Below are 18,162 nucleotides of genomic sequence, written 5' to 3'. Positions count from 1 at the left end.
TAAGCGCATTTCCTTCCAAAACCAACAGCTAAGAGCATAACTAGAGCTAGAGTAGAAGTGCAATAAGTTAGGTACTCTGATGAATGAGAAAAAAGGACAAATTAGAAATGACGGATTAGAAGACAAGAGCATCAGAAGAGCTAGGACAGAATGATGTCCTAAGAAGGATGATCCGGGTAGTGTTTCCTGAAGAGATGGGGTTTCAGCCTGCGGCGAAAGATGGGCAGCGACTCCGCTGTCCTGACATCAGTCGGGAGATCATTCCACCACTGAGGTGCCAGAACAGTGAAAAGCCGTGACCGCGTCGATCAGGCGCAGGGGCCGCTGAGTGCCGGGGCAGCCAGCCGCCTGGAGGCAGCAGAGCGAAGTGGTCGGCCGGGGGTGTAGGGCTCGACCATAGCCTGGAGGTTTGAAGGAGCTGTTCCTTTCACTGCCCTGTAGGCTAGCACCAGAGTCTTAAACTGGATGCGAGCAGCTACAGGGAGCCAGTGTAGAGAACGGAGAAGGCAAGTTGTGTGGGAGAACTTGGGGAGGTTGAACACCAGACGAGCAGCAGCTTTCTGGACGAGCTCCAGAGGTCTGATGGCGGAAGCCGGGGCGCCAGCAAGGAGGGAGTTGCAGTAGTCCAGGCGGGAGATGACAAGAGCCTGGATCAGCACCTGCGCTGCCTTGTCGGTGAGGAAGGGACGAATCCTCAGGATACTGTGGAGGAGGAATCTGCAGGAACGCGTCACCGAAGCGATGTTTGCCGAGAACGACAGTTGGTCGTCCAGGGTCACACCCAGATTCCTCGCAGTCCGAGTAGACGTCACCACGGAGTCATCTATGGTGATGGCCAGGTTTGGTGCGGGCAGCCCTTCCCTAGGAGATACACCATCTCTGTCTTGTCCAGGTTGAGCTTCAGGTGGTGCCTTGACATCCACCCCGAGATGTCTGCCAGGCAAGCAGCGATGCGCGTCTCCATTTGGGTGTCAGAAGGAGGAAATGACAGAATCAGCTGGGTGTCATCAGCATAGCAGTGGTAGGAGAAGTTATGGGAGTGGATAACAGAACCAAGAGATGTTGTATAGAGGGAGAAAAGAAGAGGGCCCAAGACCAAACCTTGCGGAACCCCAGTGGTGAGCCTACGTGGCTTCGAAACAGAACCTCTCAGTGTTACCTGGTAGGAGCGACCTGTCAGGTAGGACGGACAGAACCTCTCAGTGTTACCTGGTAGGAGCGACCTGTCAGGTAGGATGGGAACATGGAGAGCCCACAGTCAGAGACACCCATTCCCTCCAGGGTAGAGAGAAGGATCTGGTGGTTCACCGTGTCAGCAGTTTGAAACATTGCTACATTCTGGTTATGCTTAAAGACCTTCACGGCTGATGACGACCAGTACAACCACATTCTCTATTATTTGCCACTGAGAAGACCAACTGCAATCTCCAGTATTCATCTATTACTGCTTAGGAGGATAAGTCACATGCTACTTTATAATATATGGTAAACAGGTCATGTGATTTTATGTAGAAATTGTTTAGCCATTTTCACTGAGCTTGTATACGTGTATATGTATAGGTTCGATCACCTCTTCCTTCAATGGCGCCTGTTTATGGGGGGCAGGTAAACAAAATCGGCTTTTATGTTGAAATCTAAACCGGAAACCATCCATTAGTCTTTGAGGCTGCAATGCAGTCTCTCCTGTCCTCCTCCAACCCCCCGCGTGCTAAAGTGGGCGGGGCGACGCGCATGTGCACGCGCCCATTGGCGGAGAGCGGAGCCGCTGTGTTCGGGGCGTTTATAAAAGCAGCAGCGCTTACAAACAAGACGTGATCATTTAGATGTCACAGCGAAGATCAGATAAACACTTTGTCTTCGGTCTTTGTTAACAACACAACATGATCGCCTCACAGTAGGTTAGCAGATTAGAATATTTTTCAAGCGTTTCTTGACGATTTGATCAAACATAGTCCCGGTTTCCAACGCTGATTGGCTCAGACGCGCTGTATAACAGAAACAGAAAGTCACACAAACACGCCAGCTGCATTTCGGAGTATTTCAATATTACTACAATAACACGGCACTGCTGTAAGAGAACTACTTGAACCCGTGGAGGAATCATCACAGTAAGTTATTATTACAGTAATATTAAATCATTGATGTTTGGTAGGGACTCAACGTGCTGTTGTTTACTGCTATTTAAGTTTGAATATTAATACACTGAAAAATATAAAGTTCTATAGCGTTTATTGAATGAAATCGTTTCTGTATTGTGCAAATATAAGCAACAGTGATCTTTTTCATTTTTGTTCTGCTTAGTTGTATCCAAGGGCTAGTGTATCTTTGCATTGAATAGATATGATAAACAACATCTATGAGATTTATAAGTGTAAATTGTATTTTAATACAAATTGAGGTATTTGTTGTGTTTGCAGTGGCTAGGAATATTTTAGGAAACTACAGAATCTTACCCATAATAACCAGTCAATTCATTATCCCCACCAGAAATGACTCTGAGCACCATAAAGAGCTTCAGGCTGGAGCTGGACAGGCCGGTGGACGCAGCATTCACAGGAGGGGAGGTGGTGTCGGGCCTGGTGGTCCTGGAGCTCCGCAGGGACACTAGAGTCCACTCCATGAAGGTGCAGGGCAGGGGTGTCGCCACGGCACACTGGCTGGAGAACCGTGGCATGAACTCCGTCTACAACGACTACACCTCCAAGATCACATACTTCAGGAAGAGGCAGCATTTGATCCGAGGTCAGTAACACCAGCTGTGCCAGTCCATGTTAGTCAAGCCTGTGCCTAAAAGCTACAGTACATTCTGTAGCTTTAATTTCCTCATATACACCCAGACAAACAAGCTTACTAATTATCCTTGTCATAAAAGTGAAGAGGCTTTTAATGATTTAATTGATGCCTATAAACTACAATAAGAGAACTATCGAATAGTTGCAGGGTTTCCGTTGAAACATGGATCATCTATTGGCCTAAAAGTTGCTAATTGACCTTTGCCCTGCAAGGACAACGAAGCTGCCTCTGTATCAGGTCATTGTATTTTCGCCGCCATCACAATTCAACATGTTAGTTTCAAGAAATATGCAGGTAAAATAGTAAAAACGGCTCTTGTACCTTTCTGTGGTTTATTTCTTTCACACAATATTCTCATAAGATATCATTTGGGCTCTCTAGGTTTGCTGCATTAAGTATAGTAACACTAAAATGTATGACGCCGTGTATTGCAGCTGGTGGATGAAAACGTTCTCTCCTCTAAAAACTGCTGAACTGCCGTGTTGTGTGCCAGCTGGTAGCTGCTCCGTCTGTAAGTCCCTGCAGTTTGCAAAATGAAGCCACGTGGGCCAAAGGGGTTGCATGGAAACCTGGGAGAGGAGGCGAGACGGGGCGAGACGGGGGCCAGTTCAGATACGTCAGCCAGATAACATAACCCTAACATTAAACACAAATCCATTAGGGCTCAGTCCAAATAAACAGCACTGATTTACCAAGTGATGTGTTGTGCAGAACATGAAGTGCACGACCCCAGATCTTTTTTCTTTTTTACAGTCAGACAGGGAGAAATACAGGCCATACGAGGCGAGGGTAAATAAATAGTTGCCAGTGGTTAATGTTTCATTGGAATCACTGTTTGACTCTCCAAAGTCAGTCAGTGAGAGGACGGGCATGATTGGGTAGAAATGGAGGGAGCAAACAGGCAGAGTACAGTTAAGCTGCACCGGCGCCACAGACTTAGATGAAATCAGAGATGTTTTATTTGTCATTTGACACTTAACACAACACCCAGACAGACTACAAATGAGTTTAATCTGAAATATCGGTGTGTTTTTCTGCAGCGACTCATTTGTCATTGATTTGCTCTGCAGCTTCACAGTTTGTGGTTAGAGGCCAGTTAGGCTATACATTAAATCATGAACCTGGGCTCCATCTGTCACATTACCTATTAACTGTGCTGTGGTGCCTTAGGGCCACTGCTCACATTATCAATTTAGTCATCAGTTGACATTTCGTGATCTTAGGATCATGAGGTTCAATCTGCTCACTGACCCATTTTGAGATTCAGGGCCTCTGTGGCTTGCTGACCTCTTTTCCTAAACTGACTTGTTGAAATATTAAACCCACAACCATAGAAGAATATAGAGCATCTGTCACTGACTAGGTTTATGTGCTTATCTACTTTTTGACCAAGATGCCAGATTGAGGTCACAATTTGAACCGTCACAGTTTACCAGAGGCAAAGTTGAGTTCTTTAAAAAAGCAAAATAGTCTAATCAGCAGTCAAACAAACCCAAAATATCGATTCACTGACATGAGATGGAGACGAGGAAGCTATTTTCTCTTCATCAACAAGTTGTTTCAGCCTTGTTTTGTTACACAATAGGTTTTGGTTTGGCCCCTGGTGGGAAATCCTCCACAAGGGAAGTGACTGAGGAAAAGTGTGGAACCCACAGTGGTAAACTAAACCTGGGCAGCACAGAGAGAGAGAGAGAGAGAGGAGGATAAGAGATAGAAAGATGCGTTGAGATGAGTTTTGCCTTTTTTCAAGCATCATGGGTTGTGCGACTGATGCCACTGCACAGGATGTCTTAATAATAGTGATTCAAGCTGTTTCCTCTCCCAGGACACACACACACACACACACACACACACACACACACACACTCGGCTCCTTTCACCTCGCGCAGTTAACTGCGCCCGTCTTACTTGTGTGTCATTTTGGGCAATGGGAGGAGGCAGGAAAGGAAAGAAAACACAGATTCTATTTTGTAAAGGTTAGTTAATATTCCACGTTTAATTTGGGAAGTTTGTTGGAAATGATGGGAGTTGTTTCTTGAAGTCACAGTATGATGTAATGGTGCAGTCATGAAAATTGCATCATTGTATTGGCAACAACAACACCAATGTGTTACGAGGCAAAGAGGGACACGGAGCATGTTTGTCCTGTCGTGAGAGAATACAGCGGTGATAAAGACGCAGCATGAAAGGAAGTGAGAGCACCTGTCATTCTCATACACTGACAGATTCTGGATCATGAAATGCACGTAACTTCTTCTTCCCCTTTCTTCTAAACTGGTAATTAGACAGGCCGAGCTCCAGTAAACCCTCGACTGATCCGAAGTGTAGATTACTTTGTCTGCTGCTTTTGGTACAGACCAGTGTGACCAAATCTGCAAAGTCTGCCCTAAGAGATTCCAGTGCTGATTCCTTTTGCAACTTTTGTTTCAATCATTTCCAAACCTGCACATTTTTTCAGGGTCATAGTCATTTTTTTAATGTCTAAATAAGTTATCAAATAGAGGGATTTTGTAGGAGGTTATTATTGATAAATAGAAACGAGGAAGCAAAGCCATTCTCATATTCTTCTGCCAGACGGTGAGATTCATTATTTCAAAGTCCAGCTGTTGCCGTTGTATCAACTTGAGTAAACAGCAGCAAGGGACAAGGATAAAGTGAAAGACAGGGGGAAAGAAGGAAGGAGGAAGGGGTGGAGGGGGGGGCATGTTAAAAAATGCAGCCTCTGTTGCTGTGGCTACCACGAAAACAACACGTGCCCACTGTAGCTCCGCCCCTCCTCCTCCACCGTGCAGCCGGTTCCTTCAACGTGCTCTGAGCAGCACCGTGACTCTTCTCCTTCATGCTTTTTCAAACTTTGTTATGTGCATTTTGGGTTTGCATGGCACTTCTGTCTTTAGAGGGTTTGAATTGAATTTGACTTCTTAGGGCAGGAATGTCACCTAGTCCATTTTCAGTGTAGAGATTTGTGGACTGTGCTGTTCCTGCATTGATAAGAAATAATACTTTTTTGTGTCCAACTGGCCGTTTATCCCTGGTTCAACCTCCCATAACGCTGCTTCATTGCTTAAATCCCATAAAGTGAAAATTTAGGTAAGAGACTGATTATCCTTCAGTTCAGTTTTACAGAAGAACGAAGTAGGCTGCTATACAGAGGGCGTCAATGTTAGTGCTGGTTTGACTTTGTACCCATGGGTGTTTTAAAAGAGCCAAGTATGACTAAAATGTTTGGAAAAAAATTGTTTACGACTTAGCAACAGTAACCAGTGCTTTGGATCATTATCATGCAGGTTCATTTACAGAGCTGCAGTTTGAATCAGGCGGATCATTCCGTGCCGAGGCCACATGTTCATCTGATCAGGAGTCCAAGATCATTTTAGCTTCAGTTTGTTTTGATGAATGTTTGACTGTTTGTATTTTAGTTTGGTGACTTCCATCATTTTATCGTGTTTGTCTATTTACTACCAAGTATTAAGTTTCAAGCTATGAAGAAGAGGAAAGGAAGAAATGCACATAAAGACACTAACAGCAGTTTAATTTTAACAACGTACAGCCATAACAATACATTTAAATTTAAATTTCTTAATCAATTCCTTAATTTCATAGTCTCTTGACATTATACTTGTCATTTCCACTCTTTTATTTTATTTCAGTTATTTTAGGAGTGTGTTATTTTCATTTCAGTTTAATTTGTCTCTAACTTGCACTTTTAGTTTAGTTTGTTATAGTTTAGGTTTCACATTGAGTAATAACCTATGCTCCTGGTCACCAGCAGGTGGCGTGCTGAGCTGCATTTATTCCCAGAGTTTCTTAGAAGAGTGTATTCCAAGAAAAAAACAGTTGTTGTACAGAGTGAAATCCTCTGTGCATGCCTGCTTTGTGATAACTGACAGGGAGAAAAATACATAAATAAATGAATTAAGTTGACATTAAGCCGATAACATCAGTCAGTAGAGGCTGTGCAGGCTCGTTAAGGACTGAATGATACACTTATGCTCATACTTTTCTACTGATCTAAGCAGACAGTCTACTGAGAGTTTCATAGCTGTCAATGTGTTTACACTGCCCAAGGCTCACACACACACACACTGTAGCGCCTGGCTGTCTTATTCTGTCAGGCTGCCTAAAAGCATCCTGGTAGTTTTGCAGCTCTGCACAATTCCTCTAGACCGTCCAATGGTGGCAGTAGAGGGTTACTTCCTCATCCTAGGGAACAAAGGAGTAAACAACTTTGTTTTTCTCAGAGCAAACTTGGTGGTTGTCTTTTTGCAGTGAAAGGATTGATGAAGCAAAAAAAAAAGTTCACTAATGATGCTTTGGTATAAAGTAGTGTTTGATTAGTGTGTTGACCAGAGCGGAGGAAAATCCAATCTGCTCAGAGTTGGCTTTGTTTGCATAGGATGGAGTGAGTTTGATATGATCAAAATGCAGAGAGGGGAATGCTTCACACAAACGATCAAGCTGCTGCAAAAACTGTGTGTGTTAGGATCTTTATGGCATTCTGGTTATTTCTACACATGAACTTGAATCTTCCCTGATCAGTATCTATTTTTGCATTTATAGTAACTGTAGTTTTGTTGCATAGGGGGATTTGGTGACACAAGTTTCATGCTTTTGTGAGAAGTTGTGTCTTTTCATGTGCACGACGGTCAGCGAGACAAAATGTTCAAAGCGACATGTGTGTAGTGGAGTAAACAGCTTTAGTTCTGAGGGAATCTGTTTTTCTCTGAGCAGGGCAGGGAGGCTCTCTGCCAGACTGAGGCATGCTCAGTAAGCCTGTTTTTGTCTAAGAACCTGTAACCATCAATCACCAGGCCCTGTTTTCCTCTCTGCTGCTTCCACACCCATACAGGCCACATGTTTATTATGCTGCGTTCATTGTCTGCACGGAAATATGATTCCTGTGAGCAGGACTGAGCAACACCAACACAACGAGGTGTGAAATGGGACAAAGGAAATTGCAATTTTATGCGACATTTAAGTTGTGCAGATGGAGTACCTATGTAGACACACAAATGTGTTAAATGGTACAATTGAAGCAAGAGATCTAAATCCAATCGTATCGCTCCCCCATTCAAAAACACTGGACTGCCATATGATATCATTCATAAAAGGATATACAAGTAGTTTAATATAAACCTAGTGACACTACACGAAAACTAAATCTAAGATATTAAAGATGTAATGACGCCTTTGGTGAATTTACACATGTCAGATAGACCTATAATTTCAATTATGGCCAGTCTTCCGATCACAAAGAAAAGTGTGTGAGTCTGAATCAAGCACAAATTTACGTTAAACAAAATTGTAAATAAAACAGTTCGCCTACTTTGTGCGAAAGTGAATAAGAGAGGCAAAGTCGGTTTCGACCTAAATCGCTCAGTAGCACCGAGATGTCATCTTTACAAGCGGAGTTGTGGGAAGTCCGTGCCAAGGAGGAGGTCCTGAAGGCAGCACTAGCCCTCTCCTGAGGCCTTACATAATAAATGTCGAGCGGCCGCCCACTTCATGAGCCTGCAAAAAGCGCTGCAGCCTCCGCGAACAACAACAGTCTGAGCTATAACAAGACGACCAAAGATCTCGGAGGAACACTTGTACGAACATCACTTGAGTGGAGGACGCACTTCGAGTTTATTTGTTTCTAAGGGAAAGCAGCGCCACAAACTACGCCATGATTTTCGACAAGTTGAAAAAGTTTGACATCGTCTTCGACTCTCCGGAGGTGGACAGTCCTCCGGTGTTCAGCAGCGGGGACGTAGTGTCGGGCCGGGTGGTGCTGGAGCTGGCGACGGAGAGCCGGGTGGACTCCGTGAAGCTGCACGCCGAGGGCTTCGCCAAAGTGCACTGGACCGAGTCCCGGTCCGCGGGCTCCAGCACCGCGTACACGCAGAACTACAGCGACGAGGTGGAGTACCTGAACCGGAGAGAGGTGCTGCTGCAGGCAGGTCAGTGAGGGGCAGAGAGGGGACTTATAAGAGCATGAATGCGCCTCTGGCTGCTACAAATAGACCCGAGGAAACACGCCTTATTACTTTAATCCAAACTTCACTTTTCAATTTCTCTGAACGGAACCGAGGAAAGTTCAGCTGTCCAGAATTGAAATTATACTCAATTTATTTTGAATTTGAGGTCAATTTAGGAACAGTGTGTTTTCTACGTACCTGAAATGAAAGCGTAACTTGAAAGTGTTTTCGATTTAGTTAAATTTTTCTTTCATTTAATCATTAGTACTGTGGGTGCAGAGTGATGGTGAACATTCTACTCCTGCTAAGCGAATGAAACAAAATTAAAGACAAACTCGATCAACTCACAGATGGATGATCAGACTTTGGTTTTAGTTTAACTTTCATTCAAATGTCATTCGAACATGTGAAGGACGCGCAATATCGATCCATGTGCTCCCTGGATAATTATAACAAAAATCATATAAATAATCATCTCAAGGTCTTATAAACGTAGCGAAATTCTAGTTAACTAGAAGGAGTTGTGCATCTTAAGGTCGAAAGGCTCAAACTATTAGTTTTATCGAACAAATCAACATAGTGATCAACGTGTTCCTGCTCCTCTGCCATTACTAAATGATATTTCCAGGCTTCCGTACATGCACAGCCTTTCTTTGTTCAAGTATGGTCACATCTAGCTCTTATGTATTGTTTTAAGATGTCATGTTGTCAATTCTCATTCAGTCCTTCTGTGTATCTTAATGTGTAGACGTGGAATTTAGATTTGTAGAAGTTTGAAGCAGCCTAATATGGTCAGTGGCGATTGAAAAACATCCACGCAGCAGCTGTCTTCTTACGCCTTCCTCGCTGCGAACACATCCGGTGAAGGAGCAAGCAGTGACATCCTGAATTGTTTTGTAGTTTCTAAGCAATTTGTTGTCGTCTTGAACTTGTAGCTTTTCCCAATAAATGTCTTTTACGACAATATCCTTTTATAAATACAAACCACGCCTTATGTTGAATGAGTCTAGACTCGTGTGCACGTTGATTTGTTTACAGGTGTGCTTGAAACAAAACAACTCAGACCTCTTGAGCGGTTAAGAGGCTTTGGCAGTATTGTTATTGAAATTACAGAAAGGCATGAGGCTGTTCAACGCAAACACGTGGACATGTGTGCTAAGAGGCTGAAGAGAGAGAGAGAGGGAGGAAAAAAAGAGAAGAAAAGTTGGGGCAGCCTGTGTGATGCAGCTGGAGGAAAACATGTTCTCAGTTAGCAGAGTGGAGCAGGAACCTCCCCTCTGAGCCTGCAGCAGGCTTGTGATTGGAGGGAGAGACATTTCAGATCATCTCTGTAGTATTCATTGTAAAGATGTCGGCTCCAACAAAGCAACTTCAGCAGAGAGACTGGTCGCAGACATGAAGGCACCGCGCACCGAGTTTACAGTCACTGTGTGTTGGCTGTGTAGTTGCCGATCTTCCAAGAAGTCAATTCTGGAGTTGTGCTCGACTAAATCCACAAACAAAGGAACAACGGAATAAACTATGAGTTAAAAAGTGTTTTTGTTTGTTTTTTTTCTCCCCTTCAGACAATGGTGAAGTGACCGTCCTTCCTGCTGGCAGACACGAGTTTCCCTTCAGCTTCCAGCTCCCCGAGGAGACGCTGGTCACCTCCTTTGAAGGGAAACATGGCAGCATCCGCTACTGGGTGAAAGTGAAGCTGCACCGGCCTTGGGCTACCGTCAAGAAGATCAAAAAGGAGTTTACAGTCATTGAGCCCATTGATATCAACACGCCAACCCTGCTGGTGAGCATGTCGGCCCAGGATTCACACATTTTGCACGCATCTCATCTTATGACTGTGTGTACTTAGCGTTTGCTTTCTTCATTCATCCAGGCGCCACAGGCTGGAACAAAGGATAAGATGGCACGGGCGTGGTACCGCAACTTTGGACAGGTGTCTGTCACTGCAAAGATTGACCGCAAAGGCTACACACCAGGTGAGAGTTTAGTGCACTTTTATTTTACAATTGTGCAGATACATTATTAGATCGTTGAAAGGCCCTGTTGACTATCTGCAGTGGGTAACACTTCTTCCTCTTCCTCTTCCCCCCAGGCGAGGTGATACCCGTCTTTGCGGAGTTTGACAACTCTACCAACCGATCGATTGTGCCCAAAGCTTACATCACGCAGACGCAGACCTTCATCGCTCGCGGCACCATGAAGCAGAAGCGATCGGTGGTGGCCACGCTGAGCGGCGACTTCGTTGGCGCCAGATGCCGCGAGACCTGGCACGGCCGCGCCATCAAGATCCCACCCGTGGGTCCCTCCATCCTGCAGTGCCGCATCATCAAAGTAGAATACTTGCTCAAGGTGAGTCCAGTCTCTGCAAAGTGGCAATGACACAGCAACATGTAGTTACTCTTAAAGGAAACTAGTTTGTTAAGAAGTCACTAACAGCTGACCTTTTCCCCTCACGCCAGGTTTGTGTTGATGTCCCTGGGACATCTAAGTTGTGTCTGGAGCTCCCGCTGGTCATAGGCACCATCCCCCTTCATCCCTTCGGCAGCCGCACCTCCAGCGTCAGCAGCCAGTACAGCGTCAACCTGGAGTGGCTGCGCATGGCCATCCCCGAGCAGCCTGAGCGTAAGTGTCTCACGCCTAAAGGAACAGATGGGAAGAAATGTGTCACATAATAGATCCAACACACTAAAGTGAATGCTGACAATGGCTGCAGCACCAGAGCGTTCCATTCCACTCTACGTCAATGATTATAGTTTGTTAGGTGACTAAATTGCTGGTGTGGTTCTGAATTGGGGCCAATCTGCTGCCCTATGAGCTGCAAACACAACCAACCAAACAAACAGATTGCCTTGTTCTGTGGTTTTTTAAGGACATTTCATTGAAGTGATGACTCAGCAGTTTGAGTTATTGCACCTGTTCTCCACCTGAGTCAGGCTGGTTGACTAATGGCACCTGTGCTTTCCCCCTGCAGCTCCTCCAGACTACAGCTCTGTTGTGACCGAGGAGGAGGCCGAGCAGCAAAACGCCGTGGTTCCACAACCCGCGGACGACCTGAGTGGGATCCTGGAGCGACCCCTCATGGCTTTCGTCCAGGAGTTTCGCTTCCGACCGCCGCCTGTTTACAGCGAGGTGAGCAGACGCCTGCCGATTCCTTGCATTGCATTAAAAATGTAGAACGACAATCAGGAGCTCTGTTTGTTTAGCTGAGAATATGTCAGATAATCTACCTGCTTTTGTCTCAATCCTCATCGTCCTTTTCTTCTCTTCCAGATTGATCCCAACCCTCAGCCCATCAACATGAGACCTCGCTGCATGACGTGTTGAACCATGAATCCTGCCTGAGTGTCAACTTCAATGAATGAAACAAATCAAGCGATTTGTCTTATCAAGAGATTTGTCTTCTCCTGGATTACTCCTCTCTGCCAAACGGCCCCCGGTCCCACCCAGTGTAGTGGAGAGAGACTGGAGCGCCACTGAGAGGTGGGAGGAGGAGACGGAGGAGCTCACAGGAGCGCGATGCTGGTGGAGGCCCCTTAACTATTTTTTTCAAAAATCTATTAAATAAAGAGGGACTTCGTGTTCAAAGATGTGAAGGAAGTCACGTTCCCCCATCACTTCCTGTCCTCAAGTGATTCTGGCTGGTGACGGGACGAGCCTCAGATACCTCCCAATCAACTTAGTCCCTCCTGCAAAGTGATTTTTGAGTGTAAAGGAGTCCGGGGGCGCAGGTCACTTGATTTTCTTTTTAATCGGGTGAGGACTTGGACTTACACTTGGACTTCAGATGTTTGGAAAAGCTGACTGGTGTGCCAGTGAGCACGTGGTCATGTTTCAATGGGTTAAAGAGAGAAATGCCCGATTGTCTAGTGCCCCACACGCCTCTGCCTGGGAAACACAGTAGATTTGACAAAAGCTACCTTGCTTTGTTTTATGCCAATGATGATTTCTACTGTTACTCAAGCACATACTGTATCTGAGCTGTCAATGATCATGAGCAGACATGTCAAGTGATCAAATGTAGATATTTTATGCATGCAGGTAAACAATATGTAAAAGGGAAAATACCTACGCCTTAATTATCTGCCTTAATTATCTGCAGTTGAAGAGTTGATTGCATGAGAGATTCAGGGAAGCGTTCTCTCCTCAGAGTGGAGCTGAAAGGATCCTGAAAAGTGAAACAATACAAAACCTGTTGGATTGTTTGGATGTGGACGAATTCCAAGAGAAGTGGTTGATTTTGTGTTAATGCAAGGCCGATGGCACCAAAGTGTCAGATAGCTCCGGTTGTTGGCTGTTGCACAGTGATTAAAGTAGGACGAGCAGTTTGTGCACGGAGATACAAAACGATGGTAGATTAGCTCTCCACGCTGCTAAAACAAAAGGAGGAGGAGACCTCTGAGCCATGTGGTCTGAGCTTTTGATGGGACCCAGATGCCTCGGTGGTGCAGGGTGCTTAGGGAGAACACACTGCTCAGTGTTTAAGTCGGGCTTCGAGCTGGAGATGCCACTTAGATATGTATGGACAAAGAACATTCCAAAAATGGACTGGAGGATTATGTTTTCTCCTCACTTCCACAAAACTTAAGGACTATGAAAGAAGCCTTCAGGGTCAGAGGTGAGACTTTGATGGCCCGCACTGAAACAAATGAATGTATTTTTATACAAATGCAATTGTTGATTTACCAAACCTGCCAAAGTTTTTTGTAATGGTTTTTGTAATAAAAGAATCAAAATGAATGCTTGTGTCCGTGTTTTCCCTCCAACCTTGACAAACTGGTTTCTAACCGAGGGGCTTTGCAAGGGAAAACGTGGAGTATGCAGTTCAGCACACTGTGTGCCACTGGAATGGAACATCATGTCCAAGTGAGTCAAAAATATAAGTGCCACAGGCTGAGTTCAGTCAAAGAACTCTGACGCAAAAAACGAATTACAGTCTGACGTTTTCATGCGTCACAGACTGTAGTTATGCACAGAGGTCATGGAGCAGAGGTCATAAAGCAGAGGTGAGGTTTAGGTATTGTCACAGTGCTCAGTGGGTCGAGGTTATTTTGGAGGGAAACTCTTTAAGTGCTGACACTCTGCAGCACAGTGTGACCTGCATAACAACCCTGCAGTCTTGCCTCTGGGTGTTTGGGGGCCCAGATTGAAGTTGGGCACGAACAACTGGTTGCACATTGTCGTCAGATTAAGCAATAAGTTGTTTTTGTAAGTAAGAGGGGGAGAGAGAGGGGAATTTCATTTTGGGATGAGAACACGCAAGTTTTTCTGAATGACGTCAGAGCAGATAAAGTACACGGAACATGCCACAAAGGAGTTTAAAGAATCTAATTAAAATATAGAGAAAATATACAAAGAAAAGAAAAATACAGCTGAGAGAACTTAGATCCCAGAAATCTTCCCCCTGTTTGTCGAACTGCATTAAGAATAATTGGAGGAACTGATTCAAATACAGACAAAGCTTTTTCTTCACAAAATGTTCTGGACAAGTTAGAATAGGTACAGTGAGTAGCATCAAATTGAGAGGTGGTTGTCTGGTACTAACTTTATACAAACAAAGACACTAAATGCGTGCAGTTGTTTGAGCTTTGGATAATTGTTTGCTGGCTCTGGCTGTCAAAACCTCATGGCCAGTTCTGACTCCACCCTCCTAAACACCGTCCGATCACACGGCAGCAGCACCAGCATTGTCAACCAATCCATTTCCTCACAGTTGCTCACCTCACCTGCGTCAGCAAGTGAAAAATCAGTCTTAGAAATGTTATTATTTAAAGAGCAGTGACAGGTGAGAGAGCATAAATCTGAAACACAATGACAGGCAAGAAGCTTTTGTTTTGAAGAGACAACATTTGCAGAATAACTCTTCAAAAGGCACAGAACGTGAAAGATTAATCTGTTAGACCAGCTGTTTTTCTATGCTTATAATTAAACCCCAGAGTGTCTCCAATGTTCTTTGCTCGTCCTGTTTATTAGATGTAGCATGAGAGTTTTTGTTGAGACAGTGTTGGCAAATATCCACCAGTCCACACCGAGGACTCTTTGTGCAAGACTTCCTGTTTTAGCTGCCCACAATGTGTTGAAGCGGCACCAGTCAGACTTATCAGGATGTTTGGCGTCGCCGCGGCCTGTATCTCCTGTAGATTAATAAAATGGACACAAAACACAGCCAATCAGGACATGTCTGGGCACACGTCGCTCGCCAAACCAGTCAAGGTTGCTGGGAGGAAGTCAGTCGTCTGTTTTTTTTTCTTCCTTTTTCACGTTTAAAAATCAGCGCTGACCTGCATTCCAATTAGATCACAACAATACTGACGGGAAGACAAACCAAAGCCGTTTGTCATCCACCTCTGAGGTGTCTGGGAGGACGTTTTGAAAGACATCACAAGTCTTTGTTATGTGTTGTGTTGAATGCGGAATGCTGGGAGGTTGCTGGGACTTTTTGAGTGTTCAGATTCATCCATGGCCAAAAAAATGTTTTGGCTTCAGGGTGGGAGAGCAGACCTCCGGCTCTGTCCTGTCTTTGCCTGTCTGAGGGTTTCGCCTCGCATCAGACGGAGCAACAACAAAAAAATGGACCCAGTGAAAACAAAGCAGCTTTGTGTTGTTAAAAGTGAACGATCCAGCTAATTAAAGGTCAAAGCTGCAGTGACAGAATGGCTGGACTCCTCCTCAAGTGCAGAGTGATGATGACATATTGTTCCAAAAGGGTTTCTGTTTGGATGCAGCCTTGATCTTGTTTGTGCATTACAGGAATGCTTAGATGAGAAAAAAGTGAGACCCAACACATTTTGCACACCAATTTCAGTTCATTAGACTGTGTGTTTGTGTGTGTGTGTGTGTGTGTGTGTGTGTGTGTGTGTGTGTGTGTGTGTGTGTGTGTGTGTGTGTGTGTGTGTGTGTGTGTGCTCTAAATACTTCCCTGTATTCTGGTCTGTTAGATATCAACTTTGTTCTTGGGTCGTAGACAGAGATGTTTTCCTAAAGGCAGTTGTCAATTTATACATAGTTGATCAAGACGTGCCTTGTTTTTCCTGTGCCGTCATGGTTACGGTAACAGTGCTGTGTAATATCACAACAAATGTCCTCACAAAGTGCTAAATCAGAGCATTCATAAGTCTGTGTATCATTAATTAATCCTTTGATGTGGTGACAGAGCTGCTCTATAACCAATGGAGCGTTTCTATTGGCCGTCACGCCCGCATGCCTTCGCCGTCCTGTCCCAATGTGGGCATCATGACGCAAAGATGCCGGCCCACACTCAGACCGGCGCTGGTTGACTTAAAGACTTGGGACAGAGTGGGTGGGGGGAGATCCATTTGAGTCTCCTCTCCCTGTCCGAGGATTTCATGGAATTCTGTGTAACTTCGCGCGGCTCAATACCCGGAATATTCTGGAAGGGAGAAACGGCAACACCCCCCAAATGAAGAGAGCAGTTTTGTTTCACCCGTTTGTGTCAGGGCATCAAAACAGCTTGTTGTTTTGTGCTGCTTATCAGCTGCCTCTCTTTGTTTTGGGGTTCTGCGACGCTCTTTGTCCATGAATCTTCCTCAGTACAATGGAGGCTCCACACACACAGACCAAAACACATGACATCAGAGACGGACGATGAATTTTAACAAATATAACAAAAGTGTCTCAGGGTGCCATCACCACAACGCACTGATTGATTTAAGAAGATAGAAAAGACATCTCTCTTAGTTAAGGTCTTTATTTTTGACTCTGTGTTGTGTAGATTTTAAAATTGTAGCACTCTCACTCTGTCTGAGGAGAACAGTTAGTGAAGTTTTAATTTGATTATCTTGTATTTGCCTTGTATTTGTTTAATTTACACATTTTACATTTTTTTAATACAGTTTAGATTCTTTACAGGGCTGTCATGTTCGTTGTTGTCAGGAGATATCATACTCGTTTATTGATTATATACAGCCTTTATAATCAACTTTAATAGTGGCCCATCAGAGATCAAAATGTTCTCTAATTGCTTGATGATCACCCCATTAATAAGGAACACCTGTGTGGTGATCAGCATCTTGATTGGCTACACCTGTGAGGAGTGTCTTGACAAAGGAGAGGCAAGCCAACAGTGATAGAAACAAAGTCCATAGAACAAAACTTTGACGTTTTAATTAAATTGATTAATCATTAGGAGTGCCCATATATGTTGAGTGTCCGGGGAAAACATTACTCCTCACAGGGGTTGATTGATAAACTTTGGTCGCAGTATAGAAAAACCCTAACCCAAATTTCTTGTTGTATCCTGATATTTATAAATTCTCACCATCCAACTTCACAGTGAAAAAAATAATCTGCAACAGAACAAATGTTGTCAACATTTAGTGTCAGGCTAGGAATTTATCAATCAACCCTCATACTAATTTTCAGCTTTCACAGTTGGCCTTCCAGTGAATTCAGAACTCTTTTCCGTGGCCCAGGACAAAGTGGGTCGACTCAGGCTGTGGCTGCTTGTTAAACGTACAGTGTGGTTGGCCAAATAGTGCAAATGTATTCCCCCTGTGTTAAATGCGCAGACGGCATATGCAAGTTATTTCCCCTCCCATGCACGTGGCCGGGCTGTTTGGTCGGGAGAGCTGGCTGCCCTCCAGGTCTGCAGGGAGAAACTCTCTCCTGCAGAATGTGACAAACTTGAAAGCAGCAGTGAGGAATGTATTTTTCGTGGAATGAAGGTGAGATTAGCACACACGGCTTTCTCAGAGCTGCAGAGGACAAAAACAATAGTGAGAGCAAAGAAGAGACACGCACGTTTTTACTCCCAATGTATTGCCCAATAATCTTGCCTCGCAGGGAAAAAGAACAGTATGTCCCATGACTACACACAGGCATAAGAAGTCAACAACTCAGATGTAAAGGAACCCCACAAACCAGAAAGAGGAGGCGCAGTGCAGAGGGGTGTCGGATAACCTGGATGACGCTGCTGTAATGTACTGACGCAGGAGAAGGGAGACAAAGTCAGGCGTGACTACACTCACAGAGGACCTGTTGTTCACTAAAACACTATCATCTCTCATCAGTAGTGATGGAACAGGGCAGGAGTTTAATAAAGGAGTTTTACCGACACATTTTTTATGATTTTTTCTACTGGATCAGGATCAGGATCAGCCAGATTGCAGTAAAGGATCCAGTTATTTTTGTGTGTCAGACACGAGCATTGGGATTTTGCAGCGCTTGTATCAGCTTGTTGAATTCTCTATGAAAACTACTGTGCAGTACTTGAGGGTTTATTTCTGATTCTGCAGAAAAACAAAACCCGAAAACTGGATCAGCAAAGTTTCTGTATGTAACTGTTACATAATCACACAAAACATATGGATTTGGTCTTTATTGTCACGCTTCCTTGCTGCTATGGTCAGAGCAGTCTGCGGAACATTAGGTACGACAGGCAGGGAAATGCAAG

General features: G+C 44.5%; 1 protein-coding gene across 2 annotated transcripts; it reads left to right on the top strand.

The window, feature by feature from the left end:
• The first annotated feature begins 1,813 nt into the window (after positions 1–1,813).
• On the top strand, positions 1,814–13,490 carry arrdc2 (arrestin domain containing 2). 2 transcript variants are annotated; one of them, XM_076153008.1, is made up of 8 exons: positions 1,814–2,108; positions 2,488–2,742; positions 10,319–10,536; positions 10,627–10,729; positions 10,846–11,102; positions 11,213–11,375; positions 11,725–11,882; positions 12,024–13,490. In XM_076153008.1, exons 2-8 carry the CDS (start codon positions 2,490–2,492, stop codon positions 12,075–12,077), a joined length of 1,206 nt encoding a protein of 401 aa, XP_076009123.1. In that variant the 5' UTR covers positions 1,814–2,108; positions 2,488–2,489; the 3' UTR covers positions 12,078–13,490. The 2 variants fall into 2 exon arrangements, with proteins under 2 accessions (XP_076009123.1, XP_076009122.1); XM_076153007.1 differs by lacking the exons at positions 1,814–2,108; positions 2,488–2,742 and adding an exon at positions 8,149–8,735.
• The last annotated feature ends 4,672 nt before the right edge of the window (positions 13,491–18,162 follow it).

The sequence above is a fragment of the Genypterus blacodes genome, unplaced genomic scaffold (genome assembly GCF_046128005.1).
Source record: "Genypterus blacodes isolate CSIRO-AG114 ecotype Tasmania unplaced genomic scaffold, CSIRO-AGI_Gbla_v1 ptg000058l_1, whole genome shotgun sequence".
NCBI lineage: Eukaryota > Metazoa > Chordata > Actinopteri > Ophidiiformes > Ophidiidae > Genypterus > Genypterus blacodes.
Note: the sequence above shows the minus strand (reverse complement) of the source record. Positions and strands in the feature narration are given on the sequence as shown.

Bases quoted from the DNA above. Each gene is read 5' to 3' on its own strand.
- arrdc2 (XM_076153007.1), top strand. From the start codon at position 8,462: ATGATTTTCGACAAGTTGAAAAAGTTTGACATCGTCTTCGACTCTCCG. The intron at 10,537-10,626 runs GTGAGCATGTCG...TCATTCATCCAG, and splicing joins TCAACACGCCAACCCTGCTG to GCGCCACAGGCTGGAACAAA. The intron at 11,103-11,212 runs GTGAGTCCAGTC...CCCTCACGCCAG, and splicing joins AAGTAGAATACTTGCTCAAG to GTTTGTGTTGATGTCCCTGG.